This window comes from Erinaceus europaeus, chromosome 22 (genome assembly GCF_950295315.1).
Source record: "Erinaceus europaeus chromosome 22, mEriEur2.1, whole genome shotgun sequence".
Lineage (NCBI taxonomy): Eukaryota > Metazoa > Chordata > Mammalia > Eulipotyphla > Erinaceidae > Erinaceus > Erinaceus europaeus.
In genome coordinates, this window is record NC_080183.1 from 3,339,734 (window position 1) to 3,367,405 (window position 27,672).

General features: G+C 58.1%; 1 protein-coding gene across 4 annotated transcripts in view; it reads right to left on the minus strand.

Annotated features, from left to right (window-relative positions):
- BCL11B (BCL11 transcription factor B) overlaps nucleotides 1-27,672 on the minus strand; it is an 82,106-nt gene that overhangs the window by 20,074 nt on the left and 34,360 nt on the right. For 3 of the 4 annotated variants that reach the window (XM_060181024.1, XM_060181025.1, XM_060181023.1), the window contains one exon: nucleotides 21,510-21,725. The exons of the other annotated variant lie outside the window; for it this stretch is intronic. In XM_060181024.1, coding sequence (XP_060037007.1) covers nucleotides 21,510-21,725 — 216 coding nt within the window. The remainder of the gene's footprint in view (nucleotides 1-21,509; nucleotides 21,726-27,672) is intronic. 4 annotated transcript variants of the gene reach the window in all.

The window sequence follows — 27,672 nt, forward strand, 5'->3', positions numbered from 1 at the left end:
TTTTTTTTTTTTTACCACCAACACCCCTGACTGTTTGGAGCGTTCTTGACTGAAACCAAATCACACTATCAAAAGTGGTGTTTCTGGAAAACCACCACAAGGCATAATTGATTCTTTTCGACTGAAAAGGGGGAAAAGTCTTAGCAGGGCATCTGGCTACATGCTGCCCGTGCATCCGTGTGCACGTGTGTGTGCGTGTGCGTGCACGTGTGTGCGTGCGCGTGTGCGCCAAGGGAAGCCCACCTCCAGGAAGAGCAAAGTCAACGCTCGTAAATCCGGGGCTTCCTCACACCCCCGGCCTGGGGTGACAGGGCAGCCCGACACGAGAGAGCACCCGCCCGCTATGCATTCCACTCCAGCCTGTCGCTACGTCTCACCGCAGGATCAATTAGCCAGCGGGCCTAGAAGACCCAGTGTCTTAATAACAACACGCAGAGCCAGAGAAGGAGAGGAGGGGGAGGAAGAAGGGAGAAAGAAAACCAAACCCCGCTGCTTCTGCTTCCCCAAATCCCAAGGTAGGAGAGCAGATTTCTTGTGAAATAGCTCCCCCTGACTTCTCTGAAGAAACCAGATTCCTCCACCGATGGGGACTCGTTTCTGCTTTCTGCCAGTCTTATTAACGCCCAGCACAGCCCTGAGTGTATAAACCCTGGGGTCCCACAAGGGTTCTCAGCACTGAGCCCTGCCCTCAGGTCCCTGTCCTCCTGGACGGGTCTGAAGAGGGGCCATGAGCCACCCCGGGGGGCAGGGCAGGGCAGCCATGAAGCCCCTCGGGGGAGCTCAGAGTGCCCACGGCTGAGCCGGTGCCAAGCCTTGAGAGGCTGCTCACAGCCGATGCCAAGCTCACAGGGGGTGAGCCAGAGCCTGGCATATCAGCCACCCCCAAAATACACCATTCTCCACCCCAGCTGGAGAAGCCACTTTGCCCATGATGCTGGGGTGAGGGTGTGTGTGTGTGTGTGTGCGCGCGCGCGCGCGCTAAAGGTGGCCAGGCCTTGCCCACCCAGTCCCGGGTGCCCACTCCAGGCCTGGGAACCCACCAGGACACAGGGAGAGGACAGGGGCCAGGTGGGACGCAGAAACCGGGGTGGGTGGCCCAGGGGCAGCTATGGGTGAGTCCCCTCCCCACTCCCAGGGCCCCTTCCCCACTGGCTGGGCAATATGGGTGGACTTGAAGGAAATGAGAGTCGGTCGGGCTGCTCTATCCCCTGGCCAGTCTGGCCCAGTTGTGCGGGTGGGGGCGCTGCCAGGCCCAGCATGCCAGGGAGAAAGGGCGAACACGCCTCTCAGCCCTGCTGCGGGGGACTCGACCTCACACACCATTAATACCACCACACCAAATGCAGGGGACAGAGGAGGAGGCGGGGGGACAGTGGCAGGGCCACCCAGTCGTGTCCACGGCACAAGCACATGGAGACATTTAAGTCCAGCAGGGGCTTAGGTGGACATCATCTCCCTCACCGAACCCAAGGCCCAGAGAGGTCACACAGCCAGGGACTCCCGTCTCCTGCTGGGTCAGCTGTCAGTGGCTGTCCACCCTCTCTGCATCCCAGGGAGATGTGGGGGACTGGGAAGCTCAAGATGGGGGCCCAGCTTCCATAGGACCCCCAAGGCACAGTGTCATCAGCCAGAGCCAAGGAGGCTCCACCTCCCAACGCCACCAGCTTGGGGGCCAGGCTGTGACATAAGGATTAGGGGGGCCCCCAGGGCTAAGAACACTGCCCATGTGAGGACTGGGGGGGGGGAGCTCCAGACACAGCAGGGTCCCCTCCCTTCCATAAGCCTCTGGAGACTGGAGAGGCCACCTCTGAGCCACCCAGTCCCTGCCCCTCGGCCTCGCGACTGAACTCCTGGACTAGTCAGGCTCAGACCAGCCCATGGCGGAAAAACTGAAGCGGCCACGTGCGACAAGGCCGGGGTGGGGGTGGAGGGGTGGCAGTCTCTGTCCAGAAACTCGTGCTCAGTCCCTAGTCCCTTGTCAACACTCACTGGACGGGACACTCACTGGCAGGGCCATCTGCTCCAAGCCCTTCCACAGGACAACTCTGTTAACTCCCCCCTTGCAAAGGGGAGACTGAGGCTCAGAGGTGGGAAAGACCCCCCCCCACAAGACACAGAAAGGGAAGTAGGGAAAGGGAGCGGTCGCTCAGCTGACCCCCAGCCCCTGCTGGCCCCCTTGGCCTCAGCGGGCAGAACGGACCTCCAGCAAACCCAACGGGGAGGTGCCCACCCAGCTGGGGTCCCTGACTCTAAGCTCTGCCACCCCCAGTGTCCATGGGGCCGCTGACATGCAGCTGGCACTGGGAGCACAGCTGGGTCTCTCACAGGTGGGTTCAGAGAGGAGGGTCTGGGGTCAGCTCACCCTTGGGGAGGAGAGGAATAAGGAACCGTCTCTTACAGCAGAGAGGAGGGTTTGTTGTTGTTGTTGTTGTTGTTGTTTTGTTTTGTTGTTGTTGGATAGGACAGAGAGAAACTGAGGGAGAAGAGAGGCAGAGAAAGACAGTCACCCGCAAACCTGCTTCTTCACTTACAAAGCAACCTCCCTGCAGGTGGGGAGCTGGGGGATTGAACTGGGATCCTTGTGCAGGTCCTTACGCTTCATACTATGTGCGCTTAACCCAGTGCACTACCACCAGGCCCACTGGTCTGTTTTTATAACTAGAGACAGAGTGACACACACACACACACCGACGTCTCCTTCAGTGCCCTGGGAGCCAGGCTCAAACCAGGGTACTGCCAGGTGAGCTGTTTCTCCAGCCCAGAGCAGGCATCGACGGTGCTTCTCTCTTCAGCCAATTCCCTCCCTCTCTTCTGTCCTCCATTTATTCCTTCCTTCCTTCCGCAGTGCCGGGGAAATGAACCCAAACATAGCTGCTACTTCCACAATGCCATCTCTTCATCTGAGAGAAGAGAGAGACACCACAGCCCCGCTCCACCGTCCCTGGAGCTCCCGAGTGGCAAGCTCCGATCTCTGTCCGGTGGGCCATTGCCCGGCCCGCCTTTCTCCATTTCCGCACGGCCGTGTGGCCACAGCACACAGGTTGACAGTCACAGGCGCGTCCCCAGGCCTGGCCTTGCCCCTACGAGTAAACCCAGATCAGGGCTCTGTCCACCGGAGGCTCAGCTCCTGGTCACAGCCTGGCCCTGCCCCAGGGCCTCTCCCCTGCAGAAGGTCAGGCGCAGACACCCTGCTCCCCCCTTAGACACACACAAGTCGCCTCCTCCGGTCATGGTCTCATGGCACCGACAGCCGCCTGATTTGGTGAGAAAATTGACCAGATGCTCTCGCCCTGGGTGGCAGAGCTGAGAACCTGCAGCAGCAGTCGATGGCAGGGCCGGAAACACTCTATGTACCGTCTTTGGGCAGAAGTGCTGCCTGGCTGTACAACCCCCAGAGGAAGGCCTCCAACCTGGAGCCTGGTTCGAGTCGAGCTGAGCAGTGAGCCTTCTCTCCCCTGGAAAGCACCAGCCAGAACGCACCCTGCTCTCTCCTCCCTCAGGCCGCAGGGGGGCTCGGGGCTGAATTCTGAGCTCCCCTGCAGTGAAGGTGAGTGACCCCGATGCCTTGGGCCCACCCTCCTGACGGTGAGGCCTCCCTCTCCTCACCACTGGTGTACAGAGGGCGAGAGGCTTCCTATCACGGGGCCAGCTAAAGATAACAAAGAGAGAGAAAGAGGGGGGCTGGGCAGTGCCACACCAGCTTGGGTGCACATGTCACCATGCACAAGGACCCAGGTTCAAGCCCCTGCTCCCCACCTGCAGTGGGTGTGCTTCATGAGTGGCAAAGCAGGTCTGCGAGAGTCAGTCTGTCTCTCTCCTGCTCTAGTCTCTCAATTTCTCTCTGTCCTGCCAAGCATGATAGATAGAAAGAGGGAAAAAAAATTAAAAAGCCACCAGGAGCAGTGGATTGGTAGTGCCAGCACTGAGCCCCAATGATAACCCTGGAGGCAAAGGGGCAGGGGGCTGGGCAGTGACGCTCCCAGTTAAGCACACTTAGAATGAAAGGCAAGGATCCCAGTTCAAGCCCCCAACACCCCACCTACAGGGAGATCACTTTACAAGAGGTGAAGCAGGTCTGCAGGTGTCTTTCCTCCCCCTCTACCTCCCCCTCATCTCTCAGTTTCGGTCCTATTCTATAAAATGGAAAAAAATGGCCTCCAGGAGCAGTGGATTCATAGTGCTGGCACTGAGCCCAGCAATAACCCTGGAGGCAAAAGAGAGACAGAACAAAGAAAGAGGCCCCAGATTGGTGGGGGGAGACAGGGTGTCTCTGCAGGGTGACAAGTCTTTGCGGTGGTCACTCTCAGGGGTTACCTGGGCAGGGTCCCCATTTCCTTCCTCTCCCTCTGAACTTCCTCAGCAGCCCCCTCTGGCCAGGGCTCCCGCCTGAGCTCAGGGAATTCTGGGTACCGGGGATGGCCACTTGCAGCCCCAGACCTGCTGGACACCATGGCTCCTGGAACACCGCCCCTTTTGGGGACCCAGAGATGGATCCCACATCCCACACCAGACGGACACAGCAGACGGGCTCTGACCCCGGTGGCTGGTGAGACGAGGGGCCCGAGCACAGACTAGAGGTGCCCAGGGTCACAGGTTCAGAGAGGGGCAGAGGGGCGGCTGAGTGACAGCACCTCCCGGTGACGACGCTTGTCCGTTCTATCTGCTTAGCTCAGCGCTGGGTGTGGGTGCCGCTGGGGACCGGTACAAGTCCAGTGTGCTTCCACTGGTGCCCTCTGCCCTCCACCCACCCCCATACACACAATGTCACTGCTCCAGGGACACTTTTTCCTTCAGACAGGGAGAAGCCAATGAGCTATCTCTCCACGGGCCACACAGCGCAAGGCCTGTGGGTTTGCTCATGGACGAGAAGCTGACGCGTGTTCATGCCGTGCCACGCCAGGGGGCAAATTCAGGACCTGTGGCAGCAAGGGCTGTGCCCCAGCCCTGTGCCAGATTCTCAGCTGTGTGTGTGTGTGTGTGTGTGTGTGTGTGTGTGTGTGTGTGTGTGTGTGTGTGTGTAGGGGGGCCCCAAGGTCCCAGGGGTCAAGAGCACAGAGAAGAGCCTGCTTACCTGAGGCACCCAGAGCCCCCCAAGGGGCCTGGAGCTGTGGCCTGAGCAACAGAGTCTGAGTCCCGGACGCCCCCCAGCCTGCCATCCAGCAGGGCCCATCCAGGCACCCCCAGGCCTGAGACCCCAAAAGGTCCAGGGCTTCTGTGCCCCATTGCCTGTGTCTCCCCAGAGGCTGGCATGTGGAGGGCTGCTGGTCACTACACAGAGACCTGGGGTTGACTGCCCAGGACCTTGTAGATGCTGGTGACAAACTCCAGTGGGAGGAAGCATGTGGCATCCAGGGGGCTGGGACAGGTCCCTCCCCCCTGCCCGGTGCTGGGGTGAACTGTGCCTGCTGCAGGAATCACCTATTCAGCCACCCAGCTGCAGCAGACCTTTTGGGAGACCAGGCGGGACGTTCAGATCAGGGACAAAGAGGTGACAAGGCGAGCCCTGCCCAGGAGGGACACCAGGAGGAGGAGAGAAGGGCCTGGGGACAGGGCTGCAAGAGAAGCTGACACGGTGTCCGAAAAAAGGCCACTAAAGGCCCAGCTCTCAGGAATGAAGAGCTGGACGCGCCGGGCCTCCATGTCCTCACTGCAAGACCGAACTCGCCTCCCCAGAGCTTCAGGAGGCCACCACGAGGCCACAGGAAACGAAGGAGAAACACGGGGGCACCGGGACCCTCTCTCCCACTGCTGCCGAACGCCCCCTCCCCCCAGCCCTGCTTCTTGTTGATCAAAACACACAACAGCGCTGACATCAGCAGGGAGCTCTCTGGCGAGTGGAGAGCAGGCAGCGGCCCCGGGAGGGGGAGCCGAAGGGACCTGGGGGCCAGGTGACGGAACCTTCCAGTCCCTGGCCAGCTGGAGGTCAGCACGGGGCCTCCCACCCTGAGCCCAGGGCCACCATGCAGCTGCCCGGGGGAAGCCACAGACGGGAGCTGAGACCACAAGCCCAGCCTCTCTCAGAATCCCAGGAACCACAAAGGGGTCTGAAAACAAGGGGATGGGGGACAGCTGACCGGGAGGGAACCCCACAGAGGGTAGGAGGGTGGACCCCAGCGTGAATCAGTGGGCCACCCGCCCCTGCCTCTTTCTCCTCTGTGGCACCACCAGACAACAATCCCACGGTCTGTGCTTTTCAGAGCGAGGGCAGGAAGGCTGAGCAACACCAGGCGAGGCTCCATCATCCGTGGACGTCTACCTGGTGCTGCCACCCAGCGCTGGGGACAGCCCAGCTCTGCCATGCCCCCCTCAGCTGTCACCCGGTCAAGCCCATCCTCTTTACACTCCGACTGCAAAGCCCCACAGATGTGTCCACCCCTAAGGGTCAGAAAGCCCAGCACTCGCTGACCCTCAGCACGACTTCTGGGCCCACAAGACTGGTCAGTAGAGGCCTATCCACTCCAGGGGTCCAGACCCCAGCCCAGGGGAACAGCAGTGCAGCCATGCAGTGATCCACTAGTAAAGTCTGCCCGCCCACGGTGACGACTGCTTGATCGACGCATGGATCGACTGGCTAGTGATGTCTGCCCTGGGTACCGGCACAGACAGGGAAGCTCAGAGGCTACACACGGCAGGTCACAGCATCCCACGCCTCCCAGGAGGACTAGAAGAACCAGACCAGCATGGTCGGCAATGGGAGGGAGGCATAGCTGGTCTAAAGGTTCAGAACCAGGGCAGGAGGAGGAAGGGAAGGGTGTCGCCCAGAGTGTCCCGTGTCTCCGGGACATCATGACGGCAGGTGTTTACTGAGAAGCCGTCCTCTGGGGAGGCTTCCCTGGGAATAGAGCCCTGGCTCCACTAGCCACCTCCCTGGCTCCAGCCGCTCCCCATGGAGCCCGAGGCACACAGGCCCCAGGACCAGGAGCTCCCAAGGCTGGACGTGGCGAGAGGGCGACCGGTGGAAAGACAGACAGACACAGAGACACAGAGCGCAAGGCGGGGGGTGACGAGACCAGAGCAGGGCTTCCTTCTGGGGACAAGGCTGTCCCCAGATCCAGGAGTGACCCCGCTGGCCCTCCCCAGTCCGGGGTCCCCACAGCCAGGTGGACGTTCAGCCCTCAGGGTCACGGTGGAGAAGATGCCGTCCCCTCAGCTGTCATCCTGGGACGCTGAAGAAAAGACCCCCCTTTGCGGGGTGCCCCACCCCCAGAGGCAAACAAAGGGGTCCCAGAGTCCCAGTGAGATTAGGGCAGAGCAGGGTGGGACTGGGTCTGGGGAGCCCCCCACCCTGCCCCGTGTCAGGGCCCTGTCCAGCCGGCTCTGCCTCCCACACCTCCAGCAGAGCAGCCTCGAACCCTCAGAGAGTAGAGGCCACCCTGCTCCTGGCTCTGTGTCCCTCTGCTGCCCGGGTCCTCCAGAGACCGCTACACAGCAGCTGACAAGGAGCCAGGACAGAGTGGAGGTGTATGCCTCTGTGTGTGTGTGGGCACACGTGTGCACACGCATGAACGTAACACACGCCCCTCCCTCCGGCCACTGGAGCCCATCACGGCCCTCCCCCGGGGTGACACCCTCAGGGACCTGCTGGAGAGCAGCAACGAGGATGAGCCTGCAGGGATCACCCCCCACACGCGCCCACGCACACACACACACACACACACACACACACACACACACACACACACGTGCGCCCCAGAGAAGGTTCCATGGCTCTCTCAGTCTGTCCCCACCTGTGAACGACACCTCCCAGCCTGCCTTAGTCCCCAAATGGGTCATGAGAAGCTTCCAGGGAGGACAGGGGACATGAAACCCACTGACCCATTTCTTGAAGTTGTCTGAACCCTGGCCTGCACCAGGGAGGGGAACAGGAATCCCCAGCCCCCAGGAGAGGGGACCCAGGATCTCACACCAAGGCCGGCAGCCCCATCTGCTTCTGGTTGCCCAGAGCAGACAGGCTGAACGCTTTCTCAGCTGACATGAATCACTCACCCAAGGAGATCGCCCAAAACCCCATGGTCAAGGGTGTCTGCTGAGCCTGGAAAATGGAGACGACACCCCAGAAGGGCCAGGCCACCAGCAGGCAGAGAGAATGGGAAGAGGCCCCCTAGCTGTGAGCACCCCTCCCCTCCCGGCACAGCAGGACGGCCCAGGGCTGGGAGGGAGACGGGGAGTGGATTATTCAGCAATAAGGTATAATTGAAAGGATTAACGTGATGCCATGTTTCCCTTCCAAAATATTCGAGGAACGCCAAAACGGCTCTCCTCTGGGCTGGTATGACTCATGGTTTTAATAGAGGAACTTAATTTTCACTTCTGAGGAATCTAGGCTCCAGGGAGCGTGGTCTAAGAAACACTTGACGGCACTGACAACAAGCACTACCCCCACACACACCGCCACAGAAAAAGGGCCAAATAAAGACCCCCCCAGTCTGACCCCCACCTCTCAGAAGCCACTGGGGGAGACCTCCCCTCGGTGTGGGGACTCCAGTCAATCACTCCCTGTCCCCCTACACACAGCTCAGGCATTGCCCACGTGGAGGGCAGTGGGAATGAGGCCCAGGGGCCCAGGAAGCGTCCCTGGGTGGGGGTGTGCCCCATGCATGGGGCAGAAGGGCATGAATGAGGGCCAGTGAATTCAGCTCAGTGGGCACCTCTCACTGTTCCCGGAAGGTTCCTGATGACGCATTCCCAGCGTCTGTTGGAGAGGACAGCCTCCTCCCAGAGACGTCTGGGAGGAGAAGCCCCAGGACGCCTCCCTCTGCCCAAGGCCCAGCACCCACCCACCCCTGCCAGTAGCCAGATCAGCAGAGGACATTGTCGGTAACCCCTGGTCTCTGGGCAGGTGACATCACTGAGCTCCCATAATGCCTAGCGGGGACACATCAGCACCCCTGCCTTGCCCCTGCCTCCCAGGGACTTGGGGCTCACGTCACTCCACCCGGGTCCAGGGAGGGCCGAGGCGACATAAAAACAGAGTGTGGGGGCCCAAGGGGGCTGCGCACCTGGTTGAGCGCACACATTACAGTGCACAAGGACCAGGGTTCAAGTCCCCGGTCTCCAACCCACAGAGGCGAAGCTTCACAAGTGGTGAAGCACGGCTGTAGGTGTGTCTCTCTGTCTCTCTCCCTCTCTGTCTCTCCCTTCCCTCTCAATTTCTCTCTGTCTCTAATGGAAAATAAATGAACGAAATTTTAAAAACCAGAGTTTGGTGCCAGGGCTCCCAGGTAGCACCAGCCGCCACCCCTCCACCTCCTCTGTGACATCCCTGGCCCACAGCAGGACCCCACAGTGTCTGGGAAAGCTCCCACCACCCCAGACCGCAGCACAGACACCCCATTTCCTGGCTCCAGAGGGGCTGGGGTGGGAGAACCCTCAGAACTCTCTCTCTACGTCCCAGGTACAGTCACACCACCACCCCCACCTCCGACACACACACACACACACACACACTCACCCACCCAATGTCACTGGCATCCCATTTGACCGTAATTATTTTTTCATTAAAACTAAGAAAACCGGCATGCCGGGCACCGACTCGCTGCATCTGCTCCAGGTTAAAATAGCTTCGCAGAAATGTCTCGGCGGCGACCGCACGGTACTGCGGCCTCGGTCTCTGCCAAGGAAAACGCAAGCTTGCTTTTTTTCTCCGCGGGGCGCAGCAGCGCCTGTACGGGCCGGCACTGAATCTGCTGGCCGTGAGAAGAATTCTAAATAAAACACAAACATGGAATTTGGCAAAGCCACACAAGCGAGCTCAAGGCCCCTTCCAGCATGCGGACGGCTCCGGCCGAAATGGAACCAGGCGGCCCGTCCCCCGGGGCCGGGGTCCTGCTCAAAGGGGCAGCTGGGGCTGGGCCCTCCATGAATCCAGGGGTTGTTGGCCCTGTTTGCTCCCAGAAAGAGATGCCTGTGAAGAGAGAGGGAGGAGAGCAAATGAAAACCATCACTTTGCACTTGACTTTTAGTGGCGCGGCCTGGAAATACTGCGTTCATTATCTCAATTAGGGGGAGAAGACTGACTGGCTGCTGAGGCCTCCAACACAGACCACAGAGGAAGGAGAGGGGGCCGGGCCCAGCCCATTGACTGCTCTAAAAGGCAAGGTCACTGCCAAGGTCACAGAGCTCAGAAGTGTAGGGGGGGGCTTGAACCCAGCCAGCCACACTCCCCAGGGGACACACTCCTGGGTGGGTCGTGGGGACATGGACAAGGGTCAGGTGAAGGGTGCAGTCACCTCACAAGGTAGGGAGACAAAGAATTGCCCCCGGGGGAGCCAGGCGGTGGCACACCCGGCTAAGCACACAAAGTTCTAAGCAGAAGGACCCTCACAAGGATCTGGGTTCGAGCCCCTGGCTCCCCACCCACAGGGGGGACATTTCTCAAGTGGTGAAGCACGTCTGCAGGTGTCTCTCTCTCTCCCCCTCTCTCCATCTCCCTCGTCCCCTCTCGATTTCTCCCTGTGTGGTCAAATAAAAATAAAGTAGAAAGAGGGGCAGCTGGTAGCACAGCGGGTTAAACGCATATAATATGAAGCACAAGGATCCAGGTTCAAGCCCCCGGCTCCCACCTGCAGGGGGGGTCGCATCATAAGAGGTGAAGTAGGTCTGCAGGTGTCTCTCTGTCTCCCTCTCTATGTCCCCCACCCCTCTCAATTTCTTGCTGTCCTCTCAAATAGCAATAAATGATAGAAAAGAAAAAAAAGGGGGGCTAGCCGGTGGCACACCTGGTTAAACACACATAGTACAAAGCACAAGGATCTGGGTTCAAGCCCCGGCTCCCCACCTGCAGCGGAGGAAGCTTCACAAGCAGTGAAGCAGGTCTGCAGGAATCTCCCTCTCTTTATCTCCCTCTCCCCTCTCAATTTCTCTCTGTCCTACCCAATAAAATGGGAAAAAATGGCCACCAGGAGCAGTGGGCTCATAATGCCGGCACCGAGTCCCAGTGATAACCCTGGAGGCAAAAGAAAGAAAAGAAAAAAGAGAGAGAAAGAGAGGACAGAGAGAGAGAGATAATTCCCCTCTGGAGCGAGGGAGGCTCTCCCGGCAGCACCTCAGCTGGCAGGACGGGTACTGAGACACATCACAAGCAGCACTGGCCAGGGCGGGCACCAAGACAGGGGCAGGGAGAATCCAGAAGGTTTATGGCCAGAGCTGCCTCATGCAAGACACACGCACACTCTCACGTGTACTGGCACACATGCTGCCACACGCAACGCATGCCCGTGCGGGCGAACACTCACACGTAAACACACGCTGTGCCCACGCGCACGCACACACGCACACACACGCACGCACACATGCACACACACACGCGCGCACACGCACACACGCACGCACACACACACACACGCACACACTCACACATCACACAGGCCACACAAGCGCACACTCATGGACACAGAGCCCCCCATTGCAGAGTCTGCTCTGAACCCCCGGGGGCGGCGGCAAACTCTCTGGGAACAGCCAAGGAGAAGAATCACTCCAGGTGACATTTTGCTCTGAATGAAAAAGTCAGAGTCGCTCGCGCGTTCAAGTCTGAGGTGTTCCTTCAGATCCGCCCAGAACCAGGTCATCGCAGTAGGAGGTCAGGTCCACGTCAACCAGAGGGAACCCGCAGGCCCTCCGTCCCCGGGCCTCCCCCCCAGGCCCCCCCCCCCTGCCCTGGAGCTGACACATTCAGGGCTCCCAATGCCAGGGCCATCTCCCCACAGGCATGGCCAGGACAGCCCAGCACCCCGAGGTCACAGGCGAGCCCCATACTCGGCACACGCCCTCGTGCAGGGCACCTGGTTCTGGGACCCCCGGCCCCAGTGCCCCCCAGCCTGGCATGGAGCCCTTGGCTCCAAGCTGTTCTTCCTGAAAAGATGCAAGTCTTAGAAGATGCAAACTAAAAATACTCCTGGCCGCTCAGAGCTGGTTTACAAAAATAATTATATTTTCTTAAAAAAAAAAAGATTATAGGCAAGTATGTGTCCAGCTATTTTTAGCTCCTATTCAATGCTGGTGATGTTTTCTCATCATAATCACTGCAAGATTTTTAAAAAGCAAAAAAGCCACCACCACCCCTCTGCTGATAACTGTGCTGAGCTGGCAACGGGGCTGACTTGGGGAAGGGGGGTCCCATCTCTCACGGGGGTCCCAGAGGTGACAGGAGTCTGGGGACATCACCCCAGCACACAGAGGGGACCCCAAACCTCAGGCACCAGCTCAGGATTCCTGCCCTGGGTGGGCCGCCCCTCAGAACCAACCCTTACCTCCCCAGCAAGGAGGGGGCTTGAAGCATGCTGGAGGCTGGCCCAGCAGACAAAAGCAAAAAGCATGGAGTCCCTGAATTGAAACTTCTTTGAAAGGTGACAAGTTGCAGGTGCTACCATGACGCCATCCTGACGTCTCTGGGAAAACGATCTCACCAGAGTCCCAAAACATCACCTTCCCAGTGCCCTGCTCAGCTGTGGCTGATGGTGGTGCTGAGGATGGAACCTGGGACCTCAGAGCCTCAGGCAGGAGAGTTTTTTGCAGAAGCATAATGCTGCCTCCCCAACCTTTTTTTTTTTCTTTTCTATTTTTGTTTGATAGACCAGAGAGAAACTGAGATGGGAGGGAGGATAGAGAGGGAGAGAGAGAGATACCTGCGGACCTGCTTCACTGCTCGTGAAGCTTCTCCACTTCAGGTAAGAATTGGGATCGAACCCAGGTCATTGTGTGTGGTAAGTACCTGTGAAGCAGGTACTTGGCTTCACTGCGAGCGACCTTTGAGGAGGCTGGGTGTGGTGAAGCAGGCCTCACAGAGGCACTGTGCCCACCCACCCCCCACCCTTCCCTGAGCAGCAGGGCAATGGCATTTGAGGGCGACAGGGCTGCAGTCTGTGAGATAGCCCAGCCCTGCCGCTCGCTCAGGGGAAGCCGAGATGATGTGATGTCTCCCTCTTTCCCTCTGTCGCTCTGACTCTGTCTCTTCCCATCTGAAAAAGTTGACCCAGGCAGAGCAGTGAAACCCCAGTGACAACCAAGAAAAAAAGCAAAAGGTCTGATGTTCTGTAGAGGTCGCCAAATGTGGGGTCATCCCACAGCAAGACACAATCTCCTCCACCAGGGCCAGGGGCCAGGAGAGCAATGGATCCTTTCACTCTGAAGTCAAGAATAGACCCAAGAGTTTGTTGCAGAAGCTAGGAAAACCCAAGGCTGGAAGTGTGATTCTCTGTACCTTGTGTCTAGAGACAGAAGGGGGGGCTCTAGGTTGTGCGGCTGGTTGAATGCACACACTATAATCACCAGGACCCGGGTCCAAGCGCCCCCCACCTGCAGGGGGGAAGCTTCAAGAGCGGTGAAGCAGGGCTGCAGGTCTCTCTCTCTCTCTCTCTCTTCCCCTCTCTATCTCCCCTTCCCTCTTGGTTTTTATCTGTATTTATCAAATTAACTATATATATATTAAGGTGGAGGGAGAGAAACACACAGCAGGGCTCCACCACCCAAGTAGCTGACTGGGTCATCATGGGGCTCCCATGTGTTGCCAGAGACCCAACACAGGGTCTCAAGCATGGGAAGGTGTGCGTCCCACTGGGTGAGCTATCTGCCCCAAACTTTCGGATATGAGGGCACCTGCTTCCACCTCTGCGGGTGGAGACCCGCTTTCTGCATGAACCCCCAGGAAAGTCTGGAACCCCTGTCGCCCCCTCCCAGCCCCCTCTAAAAGCTTAAGAGAGCAGGCCTGGCCAGCCTTGCAGGAGGTCCGACCCCCTCAGAAGCCCCCATCACACACACACACACACACACACACACACACACACACACACACACACACCCTCCAGCTGAAAGGTTCCTGGCAGCCAGGAAGCAGGCGGAGTAGAGGCCATGGGCCTGGATTCAAATCCCGCCCTGGCCAGGCATGCACCACCAGTCTGTGGCTGTGGAGGGAGGGGAGGTGTATGCTCCTGGGAGGCTGGACAGGACCCCCCTCCCTCACCCCGTGGGCCAGACGTGACCTGCTGGCCCCATTCCAGGTGTCGGGATGACCTGCTGAGAGAGGAAGTTGTGGTACTCACAGCTGACCACACAGTACAGTCCCACGGCACCCCAGCTCCGGGTTACGGCCAGTGTGTCCAGGGGGGTCAGGCGAGAGGGCACTTCCTCGTGGGGGGAATGGACATCCCCCACCTGGGGTCCCAGACACTGCCCCTCAGATTCCGACAAGGAACAGACAAGCTAATGTCAGTGGTGTGGATGGGATGTTTGGCTCTGGGGACGGAAGAGGTGGGCAGAGCCCCCTCCCTGTCAGGCCCTCGGTTTTAATTCGTGCTTTAATAATTATCTTATTTGTCTGTTTATTAATTTGGCTAGAGACAGAGAGAAATTGAGAGGGGAGATAGAGAAGGAGCGACAGAGAGACACCTGCAGCCCTGCTCCACCACTCCTGAAGCTTTGCCCCCGCAGGTGGGGACCAGCCAGAGGCTTGAACCCGGGTCCTTCTATATGATAACATGTGGTCTCCATCAAATGTGCCACCACCCAGCCCCAACAGTTTAACTTTTTCAAGAAAAGAATTGGGGAGGCTAGAACCTCCCCTCCCCAGAGCCCTGCCCCACTAGATAGAAAGGGGCTTGGGGGGGGGTGGATCCACTTGCCAACACCCATCCACATCCAGCAGAGAAGCAATTACAGAAGCCAGACCTCCCACCTTCTGTACCCCATAAAGAATTTTGGTCCAGGGAGTGAAGCAGGTCTGCAGGTGTCTGTCTTTCTCTCCCCCTCTCTGTCTTTCCCTCCTCTCTCCATGTCTCTCTGTCCTATCCAACAACGACATCAATAACAGCAACAATAACTACAACAATAAAACAAGGGCAACAAAAGGGAGTAAATAAATATTTTTTAAAAATTTTTTTTGGTCCAGACTCCCAGAGGAGTAAAGAACAGGGGAGATGAGCAGATGGCTCTGTGCCCCCAGGCCACCAGAATCCAAAGCTCTTGTCGCCAGGAATCTTGCTCTTACACCACCACTGAAAGGGTCTGGAAAACACCGGGAAGAGGACAGAAGAGGGAAAACGACACACACCCAGACGTAGTGAAGTTATAGAAGTGAACTAGAAAGGAAGTGGAGGCAGGATCGTGGGGGGAAAAGGAGAAATAGAAAGACAGACAGACAGCCAAGACAAATATACCTAGAAAATCAACGCGTATCGGTTCCCCTTGGGGGAAATACTGCAGTTGGTGGAAGGGGTGGGACACAGAGCTCTGGTGCTGGGAACTATATAGAAATGTGCCCCTGTTATCTTACAGTCTTGTAAATCAATATCGAATCACAAATAAAAAGAAAGAAAGAAGAAAAGTGACCAGGGAAGCCCACCGTTCATCTTTGCTGCCTCTTGCCCCACGGGGCCTTTCTGTCACCCGAGGCCCCAGGAAGCCACAGGCGCCTGGAGTCGGGTCAGTCCCACGTCTTCCGTCCCCTTTCTGCTTGCTGCTATGTGACCCTGGGCCAGCTGAGTGCCTTCTCTGAGCCTCTAGCCTCCCCCCATGCAAAAGGTGGGGGGCTGCCTCTGCCCAGGGGAGGTGCAAAAGAATGGGATGCTGGCCCTTCAGAGCAAGTAGTGTGACAGGCAGGAGCTCCCTGCCCCTCGTTCTCAGACACGCCGCAGGCGGAGAGCGGTGGCCAGGTCCTGGTCAGAGCCCCTCTCACCCCTCTGACAGTCTCCCCAAACACTGGGCATCGGGGTGGGGGCTGGGGAGCCGCTCAGATGTGGAGCTGGTGGGGGGGGACTCCTGGTGACCCCCATTCTCCAGGGGAGGAAACGGAGGTGGAGAGAGAGAGGGGATGTGGCAAGCTGGGGCCCGGGCTGACCCGCCGGACCTTGAGAACCAGGCCCATCCTGGAGCCGTGGTGCAAGCAAGCTCCCTTTGAGAGGCATGTCTCCATCCCCAGGTCCCTGACGGGCAGTCACTCTCCTCCCCTGTCCCCAGAAGGGGCTACAAGGGGACAAGGTCTGTCAGCAGTGCCAGCTGCTGTGTCCCCCGTTGCTACCCTAAGCTCTGCCTCAGTTTCCCCAGCTAGGTAGTAATTGGGACTGGGTGAGACGCTCACGGATGCCCAGTCTGTGGGCTCAATCCCGCAGGTGGACCGCAGCCCTGCCCACCGGGCCCCGGTCACTCAGGCCTGCTGCCAAAGCCAGGGGCCAGTGGCTGCTCCTCGAGCCGCGGGCTGCCTGGCAGCTCTGTATCCAGTGCGTCATTAAAAATTAATCACACGTGCTAGTTCATTGCCAGTGCATACCGTAATGAGCACCAGCTGTGCTGAACAGCCAAACTCCTTTTTAAGACAGCTATAAAAAAATAAATAAATAAATAAAAAATAAAACAAAAAGGGGGGAGGGGGAGAGAAAGAGAGGAAAAAGAAACGGCACTTCCAAACAAACGCCTCTCCCCCAGTGCGGGCAGAACGGCCAGCCACATCTTGGACGAATTTGAGCAGAAGTCTTTGATGAACTCGGGGACGAACGGGGTGGCTGCAGCGGGCCTCCGCTCCGGGACCCTTTCATCTCGGGACAGACACCCGGTAGGTGCTCCCCCACCCCCCAACCCCAGGGCGGGGGGGAAACCCCTTCTTCCAGGCCGCACCCTGGACCCCGCTGATGCTGGAGGAACTGTGGTAGGCTGGATGGACAGGTAACCTGATGGACAGGAGACACTTCTGGAGTCCCTGAAAACCACAGCCAGCCTTTGCCACATCCACCAGCCTGGACTGTCAGCTCCCCTGTAGGGAGGAAGCAAGGCAGCCTCTGCTCTCTACAAGCCTGCAAGTTCGGAGGCATCTGAAACACAGCCCAGGTGACACTGGAAGCCACAGAGGTGACTCTAATGTCTAATCCCTCCCCAGGGAGCCTGTCCACCGGCCACAGCAAGGACTCAGCCCCGGAGACCCTGGAAGGAGGCAGAATCTGCGGACCGAACCACCAGCAAGGGTCTCCGACCTTCCGCAGGGGTGGGAGGCTCAGAGAGGGACTCCTTCCAGATCCTCCTCTCTCACCCCCTGCACCGGAATTGAGATGGGAGCCCCCTGAAGGGCCCGGCTCCCCATGGTGTCCAAGAAAGGCTCAGCCTGAGGGAGGCCCAGCCCGGATCAGACCTGAGGATCGAACCCCTGCCCGACTTCTGCTGAGCACAGGGCATATTGTTATCAGGAAGCTTCCAGAAAGACGGCGACTTCCCAGACAGACCGAATTAATTGTGTCAAGCCTTCCACAGCTCCGGTGGTCCTCACCAGAGTGCCCCCTCGGACGGCTCGGGTGATAAAAACCAACCCAAGGAGAAAAAATTCCAGGTTTTAGCTGGGGAAGGAGGAGGAAGAGGAGGAGGTGGGGGGGGAGGAAGAGGAGGAGGGAGGGGAAGGGGAGGAGGGGGCGTACAAGGAGAAGGGGGAGGAGGGGCTGCAGGGAGGGGACGGGTGCAGGAGGAGGAGGAGGAGGAGGGCAGGACAGATTCTCAGGCTCAAGCTGGCTCTTTGTGTGGAGGTATTTGTTACCTTTATCGCCCCTGGAACCCATGCCAAGAAACCCCAGACAACTTAAATAACACAGCAAGCACCAAGCGCTGCTACAGCAGAGAAGTGCATTGAATTGGACTTCATAATCCCGCAGGAGAGGGGCCAGGCTTGCTTCATAAACAGAGAGACTGAGGAAGAGAAGGAAGATGAAGAGGAAAAAGACGAGGAGGAGGAGGAGGAGGAGGAGGAGGAGGAGGAGGAGGAAGAGAAGGAGAAAAAGGAGGAGGAGGATGGGGAGGACAGGGAGGTGGCCAGAGTCACAGCAGTCGGGAGCAGCCTGGACTCCCAGGGGAGCCCCAGAGAAATAAGGGAGGATTTGGGGAGGGGGCACCCAGCATAGCTAGAGAAAAGCTGCCCCCTCTCCCACCGAGTCAAGACCCCGTCATGGCCGCTAACTCTGTCGCTGAGGCAGCTGAGCCAGAATTCCTCAGAGATCATGTGGGAGTCTTGGGGCCCAGAAAGAGCTCAAACAATGGAGAGCACACCTCGCCCCGCATGAGGCCTGGGTTCAAGCCCCACCACCACACAGAAGCTCCAGGGATGGTGGAGTCATGCTGTGGTGTCTCTCCTCTGTCATAAAGGAAAAAGAGGAGGGAGAGAGGGAGGGATGGAGTGATGGGAGCTGGGCCAGGAAGGGTGCCCAGGAACATGGCACACGTGTGGCTTCAATTCCAGCCACACATTAGGAAAGAATCACCTGGAGAAGCCTTGTTTTAAAGAACCTTCCCGGCACGGGTGGTGGTGCACCAGGTTGAGCGCACATGTTACAGTGTGCAAGGACCCAGGTTCAAGCCCTCGGTCCCCACCTGCAGGGGGAAAGCTTCGCAAGTGGTGAAGCAGGGCTGCAGGTGTCTCTCTGTCTATCTCCCTCTCTATCTCCCCCTTCCCTTTCAGTTTTTGGCTGTTTCTATGCAAAAAAATAAATAAATATAATTTTTTAAAATTAATATATATATATATACAAAGAACCTTCCCGTGTGTGTGTGTGTGTGTGTGTGTGTGTGTGTGTGTGTGTGTGTGTATTTATTCACAAAAGCAGAAACTGAGGACCAGAGAGGCTCAGTGACTCCATGCCCCCATCCAAGGAGCCCGAACACTTAGTAACTCCTAGTTCTCAGGAAGGCCTGTGCACTCACAACACCTTCGCCCCAATATTTCAGCAGAGTCAGAAAGAAAACTGGGGACCCCAGGCCTGTCCCCCACACTGTCACATGTTAGAAGGAGACCCCTGAGGTGTGCCCACACAAACAGGGGTACCTGTGTGACTCCCCCACACACACACACACACACGTACACACCCAGCTAGGAACAGCTGTGCCCACACGCCCAGGCTCACAATTACAAGACCCCTTTACACTGGGATTGGGTTCTGGGATGGAGCTAAAAAGAGGGGTTCAGTGCCCACACCCCCAATCTGGGAAAGGAAGGAAGCAGAGTGAGACCTGCCTTCTAGGGGCTGCTGGGGACTCGGTGATGCCATGTGACCTGAGTCACGTGACCTGAGCCATGGCAGAAGCCACAGAGCTACAAAGCCACGGGAAGAAGGAAATTTTCACATCTCAACAGATCGAAAAACGGTTCAAGCTCATTGCTGGAGGGCCCAGTGGCCCAAGAGAGAGGTGCTGGGAACTGGGGCAGAAATGAGGTGTTGGGGTCCACAGCAGAGCCAGAAGTAGTCACAGATACTCAGCCCATGGCTCCGACCTCTGAAGCAGACACTGCCAAGCCTCCTAGGTCACACCGCCATCAACTTCAGGGGTGGCCCATGACCTGACCCGACCCCCCACACACACACATCTATCTGACCTGGCTATGCTCCTCCAAAGAGAGCAGAGAATATAGCACAGCCAGTAGAGTGCATGCCCTGCTGTGCGTGAGGTGGCTCATGGAGTAGACAGTGGCGTCGTGGTAGCATCTCTCCTCTCCCTTTTTATCAACAAAAATCAAGAACAAAGCCGGGTGTGGGAGGCCCCTCGGCTGTACGGCACACGCATGAGGCTCTGGGTTTATTCCCTGGCACTAAATTTAAAAAAAGAAAGAAAAAGAGAGGTGTGGCCATGGAGTAACCAAACAGAGCTGACCTCCCCCAAACGACAAATACCTACAACTCTCAACCTTAACAAAATTCACCAACTACAGATGAGACGTCCGCAGCCTCAGCCACCACGTTGCAGACGCTACCATGTCTCCATCCTGACTTCCCCAGGGCAGACAACCTCACCCATGTGTGCTGGAACCTCCCCTCCCCAGAGCCCTGCCCCACTAGGGAAAGAGAGAGAGACATACCCATGTCCAGTGGAGAAGCAATGACAGAAGCCAGAACTCCCACCTTCTGCAACCCAGAAAGAATTTGGGTCCAGACTCCCAGAGGGGGAGAAATGTCAGGGGAAGATGAACGTTGGGGCTCTGAACCCCAACTCCATCAGGACCCAGAGAGAGAAGAGGAAAAAGGAGAGGGACATTTGGATACAGTAAAAGATGTAGGTGTAACATAGAAGAGAAGAGGGGACCATAGGGAAGAGGGGGGGGAGGGCAAGTCTATACAAATATAGACAGAAAGCTGTAGAAATAATAGTAGCTTCCAACGGAGGGAGTGGGGACTCGGAATGCTGGTGGTGGGAACAGAGTTGTACTCCTGAGGCCTCAGCTCCCGCTCTGTGATATGGAGGCAGGGAGATTCCCTCCGAGGCCGTGCGAGGCCAGCACTCAGGACCGGACACAGAATGGACCACACGGGCCAGCCGGACAGCACCTGCAGACATGGAGCTGCAGGGCCAGCACAGGGGAGGCCTGAGCTCCGCGGGAAGAGGCGCCACGCTGGCCAGGAACCCCATTTCTGCTCAAAGAGCCCAAAGCACAGAGCGCCACACCCGCAGAGGGTTTAGAAACAGCAGGAAAGCCAGGCCTTGAGGAAGCCCGGCCACAATCATCTCACCTGACCTTCCAGTGGACCCTCACCTGTCCTAGGAGCCAGCCGGGGGCGCTAACTATAGGAAGCCCGGAGAGCTGGCAGAGTCCCTGGGCTGGCGGGCCGGCAGGGACAGGGAGCTTCCACAGGCGCTGTGTGGACCGTCAAAGCGAACGCTGCCCCGTGCGCACGGCACCCGCTGACACCCAGCCAGAAGCAAGCTGGAGACACCCTGCCTGGTGACCCGGCGAGGACGGCTGACTCTGACCCTGCCCCACCCCCCAGATCTGCACCCCCTCCTCTCCGCGTGTCTCTGTGGGGACCAGCCACTGTTTTTCTCGGGTAACACACTCAAGGGGGACCTGGGCGCGCCCCACAAGGCCGCCCCAGAGTGCAGGGCAGAAGAGCTGGGGGGAGCCTTCTAGCCCCCAAACTGCAGGGATGTCTGAGGGATGGGGTGGGGAAGGCTGTGCTGCCCCACTGGCTTTGTCAGTCTGTCTGTGAAATGGGCCCCCTTCAGCTCCCAGAGTCCTTGCCAACAAAGAGGACCACCCCCACTCAGCCCTGCGGGACCCAGAGGACCACCCCCACTCAGCCCTGCAGGACCCAGACAGCCTCCTCGACACCCCTGCCTCCCCACCCCACCCCGGGTCCCCCCCCTCCTGAGGCTTCAAGAGGGTTTTTTGTTTGTTTCCTTTCTCTCCAAGTGAATAGGTGACACGTTCTCTCCAAGAGAAGCCCAGTGTCTGGGGTGACAGGGGCAGGAAATAGAGAGACAAGTGAGGAATCTTTCAGCAGCTGGGGACCAGGGGAGGGGGGCAGTGGCCAGGACAGGAGACACCCTCAGATGACACCAAGATTTCGGTGAACCCAGCTTCTACCAAACAGCCCAGAGATGCTGGGCCTGGTGGCACCCCCCGTCGGGTGAAGGGGGGCTTGTGGCCCGCCGGGGCGCAGGGGCAGCAGGACAGGGCTCACCCGTGCGTGGTGGGGGTGGCAGGTCCCGGGGTCCCCCTCGAGGCCCTGCCCGCCCCCCCCCGGGGGCCCGCCCCCGCCCACCACGGCCCCTGTTACCTGACCACTGGCACTGGCATCCAAAGGGAGCCTCCATGTGCCGCTCCCCCTGAGGCCTGTCCCCGGGGCCAGGCCCCACGCTGCAGCAGGGCAGGGGGAAGCAGGGCGCCAGAGCCCCCAGGGCGCGCAGAGGTGAGGTGATGACGGATGTGTGAGGGTGGGAGGAGGAGGCAGGTATGGGGGCCATCTCGGGCAGCTGGACAGGCCTGCACGGCCCTGGAGAAAAAACAATAGAAAAGACTGGTCAGTGGGGCCTGGAGTGGATGGGGGCTGGGGCACACAGGGGCCTGGGGCGGGGCTGCAGGGCACCCCCCTGGAGGCCAGGATGCCCCGGGGTGCAGGCCCTGCAGGGTGGGTGACGGGGCAGAGGAGGGGGTTTTGGGGGTCTGCACAGCTGCCAGGTGGGCTGTTGGGGTTCCGGCCCCCACCCCTGGGGGTGACTTGGGTGAAGAGGGGCAGTGGTGAACGCAGGACTGGAGACCAATAAGAGCTGTCAGGGCATCTGTTCCCAGGAAGATGCCCCCTCCCCAGGTGGAGGCTTCTGGAAGATGCTAGAACATTCTGGAACATCTTCAGAACATCCGGGTCCCCGCCCCAGAGAGGCAGAGAAGACCCGACCGAGCAGCACAGCCGGCAGCAACACATCCAGGGCACCACCCAGCACCCAGGCACTGGCCAGCCTCCAGCTGGTGGACAGCCAGCTGCTACCCCCCCTCCTCCAGCCCACAGACCCCACCGGCTTCCCAAACATCGAGCCCCCAGTGCCCGAGCCCCCAGGCCTCCCCTCTACCCACCCGCCCCGCCAGCGAGCGCTGGCACAGCCCGGGCTCCCTTCCCAAACTGAAGGGCCGCCACCACGTGGCAGGGCCAGAGGATCAGCCTCCACACACACCCCCCCAGGCAAGGCCTGCGTTTGATTTGGCCGTTTATCTTAAATGGCTGAGAGACCACCGGGGCGAAACATTTGTGTGAAGCCCTTGCCAAAACCACAAGTGAAGAAACCCAAACTCCCTGGGTAAATAATTGAGAGGGGAAGCAGCAGTGGAGAGACAAAAGAGAGGGCTGCAGCAAGACAGGGAGGCCTGGCAGCCCCCACCCCCATCCCCGACAGCCTCACTGGCCCACACAGGTCTGGGGGGGGGCGCTCCGAGGCCCCCCAGGTGGAAGATCGCCACTCGGAAGTCACAATGCCCGCTGGTCCCTGCGAGCCAGTGTCTCCAGGAGAGCTTCCCCTGCCAACACCCCGAGGAGGGGGGGGCAGGGCTGGAGACCCTCAGCACAGTGACCACAGACACCAGCAGCCCGGCCCCGCAGGCCTGGCCTGAGGCTCTCTGTCCCTGTCACACCAGGGCCCAAAGGTCACAGCAGATGGCGTTGAGTCCTGCTGAGCCCGGAGGAAGTGGCTGGGGTCCCCTGGAGGTGCTGCCCCCACAAAGGCTGGGGAGAGGACAGTGACACCCCCATCTGGTGCCCTCCCCAGGGAAGGTGGGCACTGGAGATCAGGGCCACAAGCGCCTTCCTCCGGGAAGCTCACTCAAGCCAGTCCAGGCCCAAAGCCCCCAGTAACAAAGTCCCTTTGCCCCGTCCACTACTGGTCAGGAGGCCCTGTGTCAGCCCTGCCTTGAGCAGAAGGAAAGTTCTGGACTACCTGCAAGGAGCCAATGGCTTCTCAGCACACCCAGTTCATGCCCCCACCCCAGCAACCCCCAGAAGGCTGCCCCATGCACAGGGTGGGGGGCACGGGACACTGAGGCTTGGGGGGTCTGGGACATGACCCCCACTGGGTCTGCAAAGCCCGGGAAGCCATCCCTCCTAGGGTCTCGGCTGGGGTGGGGTGGTGAGCAGGGGGCCGAGAGGGTCCCAGGGGGTCTTTGGGCTCCTCTGGGCAGTCAGAGACTGCAAGATTGATGTTTCAGGGTCCGGCAAGGCCGTGTCTTCCCGAGCCTCTCCCCAGCCCCCCAGCCCCTCCGCCAGGGGCCGCACCTGTGTCTGCAGTCACACCCTTCCTGCTGGAAAGGAGGAAGCCTTTCCCTAACTCCCCTTAAAAGGGTGCCCAGGGGAGTCGGGCTGTAGCGCAGCGGGTTAAGCGCAGGTGGCGCAAAGCACAAGGACCGGCATAAGGATCCCGGTTCGAACCCCGGCTACCCACCTGCAGGGGAGTCGCTTCACAAGCGGTGAAGCAGGTCTGCAGGTGTCTGTCTTTCTCTCCCCTTCTCTGTCTTCCCCTCCTCTCTCCATTTCTCTCTGTCCTGTCCAACAACGACAACAATAATAACTACAATAAAACAACAAGGGCAACAAAAGGGAATAAATAAATTAAATAAATATTAAAAAAAGGGTGCCCAGGACCCCCAATAGGAACCCTGACCGCTGACCCCTCTGGCCCAGGAGCAGTTTAAGCCCAGAGCTGGGTCCCAAGTTAGCAGTTCCCGAAATCTGGGTCTAAAGAGCCTAGAAATGAAGAGATAGGTGTGCGGGGGGGGGGGGGGGGTCCTCAGGGCAGCGGGTGGGCACAAGGTCTCTTTGGGGGTGACAAGGAAGTTCTGTGTAGACTGGGAATGCTCCCCACATCCCTGAGGTATAGATAGCAGCTCTTACCCCGTGTGAGTTGTTTTTGCTTATTTTTTTTTTAATTTCAGAGAGAGGGAGGGAGCAGAGAGACACCACAGCACCCCTCCACCATCCACAGAGGGAGCTTCCCCCTGGTGCTGCTGTCCCTGGTGCTCCCATGTGGTGCCAGGGGGCTCAAACCTGAGTCTCAGTGTGAGCCCGGGAAGGTGTGCACTCTACCAGAGGAGCTATCCCCTGGACCCCTTAGCTCAATTTTGGTTTTCAATTTTCTTTAGTTTCTAAAGAGAGAAACTCCCTAGCGCTGAAGCTCCCTCATCCTATGACGCTCCCATGGGCTCGAACCCGGGCCTCACAACTGGAAACACAGGTACCCTCCAAGGTGAGCTATCACCAGGCCTCTTGATTCACTTTAAAAAAAAAAAAAAAAAAATCCAAGGGAAAGATTGTCTGGAGACTCTGGGCCTGTCCTCACAGACACGCACAGGAAGTAGGAGCCTGCAGACAAAGGCCGGGGTTCTAGCTCCAGGACCCTTCAGACCCTCAGCACAGACTGACGCTGGGGCCAGACACACGGTCCTCATCCCCACCCCAAAACACCCAGCACCCCCCGTGAGACCCCCGAGCTCTGAGGGTGGAGACACACCTCACAGGACCCTGGGGCCACTCAGCACCGCCCCCTGCCTTCCCCAGGTCCTGGCAGATCCTCTTGCAACTAACATGGACGCAAGTAGCCAGCACAGGGGCACCCACGGGAAACCCCAGTTGTCCGCGGGATCCGGGTGGCTTTGCAACTCAACAGTGCCTGCTCCAACCCACTTTCCTTAGGGAGAAAGAAAAGAACAAGGAGCTCCCCCTGCCCGGGGGGGGGGGGGGGAAGCAGCTCAACATCAGAGCACAGGACATGCAAGCCTGAGGTCCTGAGGTCCCGGGTTCAGTCCCTGGCACCACCACGAGCCAGGCCTGAGCCATGTTCTGGCCTCTCTCTGTCATTTATTTTTTGTTTGTTTGCTGCAGAACTGGGGTTTTACATGATTTCACAGCTCCAGATAGCTCTTCTTCATCCAGATAAAGAAAAGGGACAGAGATGGAGAGAGAGAGAGAGACAGAGGGGGGGAGGGAGAGAGAGGGAGAGAGGGGGGAGAGAGAGAGGGAGAGAGGGGGGAGAGAGAGAGGGAGAGAGGGGGGAGAGACAGAGGGAGAGAGGGGGGAGAGAGAGAGGGAGAGAGGGGGGAGAGACAGAGGGAGAGAGGGGGGAGAGAGAGAGGGAGAGAGAGAGGGGGAGAGAGGGAGAGGGGGGAAAGACAGAGAGAGAGAGAGGGAGAGAGAGAGGGAGAGAGAGAGGGGGAGAGAGGGAGAGGGGGGAAAGACAGAGAGAGAGAGAGGGAGAGAGAGAGGGAGAGACAGAGAAAGAGGGGGGAGAGAGAGAGACAGAGTGCTTCCCATGTGGTAGCAGTGCTGGGACTTGGGGTCAAGTGCATGACAAGATGCCTGCCCTTCCCAGTGAACCATCCTGCCAGTCTGAAGCATTTTTTTATTTTAAGGAAGATAAAATGAACACAGTGGTCATTCAGCACAGTGACCCCCTGAAGAAATGGGGAAACTGAAGCTTGGCACTCCAGGGCCCAGGGATCCTGGGGTAGGGAGCCAATCCCCACCCCCAAACCAGTCCAAACAGAAGGTGGCTACAAACACGGGTTCCTCACCCATTCCCCCCCCCCCCAAGGTGTGGGGTCAAGGCAGGCCCCAGGGCCCCCAGCGCAGGGTCTGCAGGCAGAATCCCCTCCACAGGGAACACAGCTGTGCAGGCTGCCAGGCTCACACATGCGCACTGGTCCGGGAACACGCCCACCCCGCCCCCACCCCCACAGGCAGACACAGAAAATGCTGGAAAACCCAGCTGGGTTGAGGGTGGGGGAGGGGAGCACCAAGGGTCCTGGAGTGAGCTTCTGGGGTCCTTCCTGGGGGGAGCAGTTTCCCAGCCAGCAAAGGAACCCAGAAATAGGCACACCAAGCCGACACTATGTATTTCTCCACCCTGGTGCCTTTCAACTGACACACACACACACACACACACACACACACACACACAGTCACAGATCTAGGAGGGAAACAGACAGACAGACAGCCGGCTACTGGGAGCTGTAGGGCCACTGGCTAGAGAGGGCCTGACAGGCCTCTCGTCCCCCTCCCCCCACACCAAGACATTAATTCTCACAAGTCGGAGAAAATTACTATGCATGAATGCAAAAAGGCATGATCAGGAGTAATTAACATGGCTTCATATGCAAATTTTATTAATGCAGAAGTACAAAGTCATTATGCAAATGAAACTTACGTCAACTCTCTTGACAAATATTCATCTCCAAGGCTCAAGTTTCTCCCTCTTTTTTAAAAAAAAATTATTTATTTAATTTCTCTCTCTCTCTCTCTCCTTTTTTCCCCATGAGTTGTCCTTTTTTTCCCCCCCAAAGGAGAAAAATGTCTGAAGGAGACCAAATAGTACTGGTGACTACGGTATTTTTATTTGTTTGGTTGGGGGGGGGGTTGGGGGGGCGGTTTTTTCTTTTGAGAAGGAGGGGGATGTATTATTATTATTATTATTTTTGCAGTTGCAGCAGTCAGCCTACTACTGGGACTGCTTGACAAGTTTGCAAAGTTGGACTTCCACTAGAGGAATTTATTCTTGCATCGCTGATTATTTATTTGTTTATTTATTTATTGGATGGGGGGGGGATTGACAGGTACAAGCCAGTTCCTAGGAGGAGAGGAACAAATTAAAAAAAAAAAAAACAGCAAAAAAGAAAAAAAAAATCTCCGGGCAGCAGGCAGCCAATGAAACGCCAGTTTCTGTAATGAGGGCGATTGATGGTTGTTTGGCTTTTACTGCTGGGTAATGAACTAGAATCCAGTCTGGGGGGGGGGGGAGACATGAATATGCATGAGCCTGTGCTCCTGCCTTTGATGATTAAAGAAATTTTTAATATTCAAATAAGCGCTTGCCAAGTGATTAACAAAGAACAAGCACGCAGAAATATGGAAATGTGGCCGGGAAAGATTGGAGAGGGAGAGAGAGAGGAGCAGACCACGGGAGAGGCAGCCCCGACTCCCACAAACAAGATAGGCAGATAACCCATGCACACGCCGCAAATAAAAACATTTCTTTCAGATCGTTTCAATATTTTGCCAGCCCACTCTGTCTTAAGGAGGACGGGAAAAAAAATCTATGTATTAAGGGGAAGGGGGGAAAAGAGAGAGAGAGAGGGAGAAATCGTGTGAAGCCAAATACATTGGCCCCATTTAAGAATCATTATTCCGCCCGAGTCCAGCTCCCCCCACCCACCCACCCCCGACGGGAAATCAGGACTCTTTCTCCGGTTTGCTAGAAAGAAAGATGGAGGAATACCAGCTCAGAGCTGAGGTTCAGAGAGGCTAACACCCCACAGAGGTGCAAAGCCAGGGCTGGTCAGGAGGGGGTGTGACCCTTGGGGTCCCCAGTCTGAACTCAGCAAGACCCCCACCCACCCCGTTCTCTAAGCAGTTGGCCCTGGAGACAGGAGGGGGGCCTGGCTTGGCATGCTCCGAGGACTCTGGC